This window comes from Acomys minous (genome assembly GCF_964271855.1).
Source record: "Acomys minous genome assembly, chromosome: 2".
In the NCBI taxonomy this organism is placed as follows: domain Eukaryota; kingdom Metazoa; phylum Chordata; class Mammalia; order Rodentia; family Muridae; genus Acomys; species Acomys minous.
In genome coordinates, this window is record NC_140484.1 from 136,430,646 (window position 1) to 136,434,555 (window position 3,910).

At 37.6% G+C, this 3,910-nt stretch overlaps 1 protein-coding gene across 1 annotated transcript; it reads left to right on the plus strand.

The window, feature by feature from the left end:
- Positions 1-1,281: 1,281 nt before the first annotated feature.
- Positions 1,282-2,232, plus strand: LOC311581097 (olfactory receptor 52N2-like; the record flags this gene model as incomplete). The annotated part of the gene is made up of 1 exon (XM_084753108.1): positions 1,282-2,232. One exon carries the CDS (start codon positions 1,282-1,284, stop codon positions 2,230-2,232), a length of 951 nt encoding a protein of 316 aa, XP_084609234.1.
- Between the last annotated feature and the right edge of the window lie 1,678 nt (positions 2,233-3,910).

Sequence of the window (3,910 nt, forward strand, 5' to 3'; positions counted from 1 at the left end):
ATTTTATGTTTGATGCAAATACTTTTGAAATCTTCTGAATTTACCTATGAATAACATTTAAGCTGAAAAATAGAGAAATAACTAGTTACACCAGAATGAAAAAGAGAGAAGCAATGCAAATCATGGAAGCAGTGTTTGCAGATTCAAATACTGCGGATGATACAAACAGCATAATACAGAGCTAAGGAAAATTGACACTTCAACTTGACAAGGCCAGCAAAGCAATAACCGAAGAGTTCTAATTGAAGTTTTAAAAATGCATTTTTTAAACCCCAGAAAGATACTAGAGTCTATTCCTTGGGAATGTTTTCTATAAATCCCGGTTCACAAAGTATTAAAGAAATATGAGAAGCAAATCCTCCTTAAACATGGGTTAAATCTTAATAAGGAATGCAGCTTTCTAAGTAAAAAATCTAATGTTATTGTGAAGATGATGGCAAGTAAACAAAAGAAGAATGAATATAGTTTATGGTTTGATAGACAACATGATATACATTTAAGATTATTTATATATGATCACTATAAATGATATAAGTATATGATACTAATTCACAGAGATTTAAAAATATATAATGGAAAGATTTCATTAAAAGTAAAAGCAAATCATTGGCTAAATATAGATATTTCAAAAGTTTTTTTAGAACAAGAAAAAAGAGGATATAATGGACAATATGACATGACAATGCTCAATGAGTTTTAACTTTTTATTTCTTTTTGCCTTCTCATGTACAAAAACATGTTCATATCTCTGGCTTTGACTCCTCATATTTGGAAAGCCCCAATTTACCAAGTTACATGGCATTTAACCATGTCAACCTCATAACAGATTTGCATAGTTTACAGTGCTTGCATTATTTAATAGGTGTAACCCAGAAGACACCCCAAAAAGACTTTTTGGATAAAGGAAATGAGGTGAAGATTTCACAAATTCAGTGTTATTTAAACAAAGTGCATACTTTGGACAATGATTGAAGGGATGAAATCAAGCACAGTGACTGACCTGGAAATACAAGCTAACATGTCACTAGAGTTGACAGTACAAAGCCAAGCTGGAACAGGGCTTGGAACCCAGTTTGCACTCTTAATTTAGTAACAAGCATAGGAATATACAGGAGGGTAGAGGAATGTAGTCTGGATACAAAATATACATCTCTTCTTTGCTATTTATGTTGTGAAAAAAATACTTTTATGTTTTGTGCCTAGAAAAATATCTTGCCACTGTTGTCTTTAGCAAGGACACTACTACCAGAACAGAGTGTGACTTGCTCTCTACTGACCACCATGCATGGGGCCAACATCTCCAGCCTGACACCAAGATACTTTATCCTCAATGGGATCCCTGGGTTGGAAGCTGCACACATCTGGATCTCCCTGCCATTTTGTTTTATGTACCTTATTTCAGTCACAGGTAACTCTGGACTTCTCTACCTCATCTGCCATGAGGAGGCCCTGCATCGACCAATGTACTACTTCCTAGCCATGTTGTCTGCTACAGATATTTCTGGCTGTAATACCATCGTCCCTAGTATGTTATGCATCTTTTGGTTCAGTCTCAAGGAGATTGACTTCAATGCCTGCCTTGCACAGATGTTTTTCATCCACATGCTGACAGGCATGGAGTCTGGTGTGCTCATGCTTATGGCTCTTGACCGATACGTGGCTATATGCTACCCACTGCGCTATTCCACCATCCTCACCAACACTGTGATCACCAAGGTTGGACTGGCAACACTCATTCGAAGTGTGATGCTCATGATTCCATTTACTTTCCTGATCAAGCGCCTTCCGTACTGTAGAGGAAACCTCATCCACCATACCTATTGTGACCACATGGCTGTGGCCAAACTATCCTGTGGCAATATTAAGATTAATGCTATCTATGGTCTTATAGCTGCTGTATTTATTGGGGGCTTTGATATGGTTTGTATCTCCTTGTCTTATGCCATGATCATCCATGCTGTGGTGAAGCTGTCTTCTGCAGATGCTCGCCACAAAGCCTTCAGTACCTGCACATCACACATATGTGCTATTGTTATCACCTATGTCCCAGCCTTCTTCAACTTTTTCACTCATCGTTTTGGGGGAACCTCTATACCCCATCACGTCCACATTATTATAGCCAACCTGTATCTGTTGCTGCCTCCCACACTGAATCCAATTGTGTATGGAGTAAAGACCAAGCAGATACGTGAAGGAGTGATCAAACTGTTTGTTAGACAGAAAGATATTTGAGAAAGAGATAAATCTATGCTAATAAAGTTTGTGGTTAGCATAAAAAATTTAGAAGATTACTGAAGGATCTTGGCGTGAAAAATTCAAGCCATGAGCTCCATAGAAAATACAGGTAAATATTGTGTCATAAAGTGTACAAAACAATAACAAAACGTTGAATGCAAAATCCTTCATTTTATAGAAAGAAAGATAGGGAAATAAGTACGCTTTTAACATACTTGCCTTAGAGCTCACGGAACATGTATAGAGCAGAGGACCTCATATGTCAGACCTGAATTGGATATCAGTGCCAGAGTGCATGTGAGTGACACTTGAATGGTGTAGGTATTGAAGGTTGGCACAGTCTGAGTTCTTCTCAACATTAATATCAGGAGATACTCTGAAAGATGCAGTGTCACTATGTGACATCAGCTAGAGGACAGAGTTTGTAAGTGGAGGGAAAGGTGCTCGGAGAACACTTACATGGTCTGTTGATTAAGGAAGTCTGGGCTGGATTTCCTTAGATGGCTGAAATGTAGATGAAGAAACAGCAGAGTGATAGTGACAGTGGAAAAGAGGACCACATGAAACTTCTGGAAATAACTGAGAAAAAATCTATGGAAGTAAAATGATGAAGGTATTTCCAGAAATAGTATGTACAGCAAAGTGAGAAAGCGTAAGTCATGTCAAAAGATGATCAAAGTCATCAGGATGCTTAGATAAAATCATATAAATAGGTAGAAATATGAATTATATCTGTTAACATAAAGAATATATTTTGATATCATATGACATTATGCTCAGCTCTTGGGATATATATTAATAACAGCATGCATCGTTTGCACTATAGTTTTCACATTTGGAAGCAGAACCTCAGGGTTTTAAGGAACTCTAACCAGCTTTGGAGATTTTTCTGTAATATAACCCATAAAATCGTCATCAGTAAAGTTGGTGTGTTTAAAATTTACTCCTTTGGATTTGATCAAATTGCTCTCACATTAGCCGTATGTAAACATGATCAAACTAAATATAAAATGACTTTTCCTAATCTGCTACTTTTGATTAGGTTTGTTCATTATCTCAATAATTTCTTCAGTTTACTTATTGAGAATCATATACATGAATATAATGTTTTGAAGAAACCCAATCCTCTTCTCTCCCCTCTAACTCCTCCTGTGCCTTCCCCCTTTCCCTTCCAACTTCATGTACACTTTTTAAGAGCCACTGAGTCCACTAAGTGCTACCAATATGAGCATGGGTGAAGGCCACCCACGGGAGAACAGAGAGCTAGGGGCCACATCTGGAATAAACTGCCCTCTCTCTCCCAGCAGCCTCTTGCTGGCAGTTCCTCACTTCTGTAGATGTGCAGTGTGTGAATGTACAGAGATAAAGAGAATGAAACAGTGCAAAGGATATATATACACACACATAGTACAGCCAGTAGCTTCATAACTTGCTGCCATCCACAAACCTCCACTAATGATTGTATTTTACAGGACAACAAACTTACTTCAGTTTTGCGTCACTTCCATTTCTCACTGTCGCTGAATGATGAGTTTATACCCCACTGAATTAAAAATGATCACAATGAAAGTCATTTTTAAAAACACCTTAGGCCCATTTAATTTTTGTAGGAAATCTGACTAAACTGGAAGGCTTAATTGTCCCTGGCGCTGTTTAGAGCTTAGACCGTTTAAGG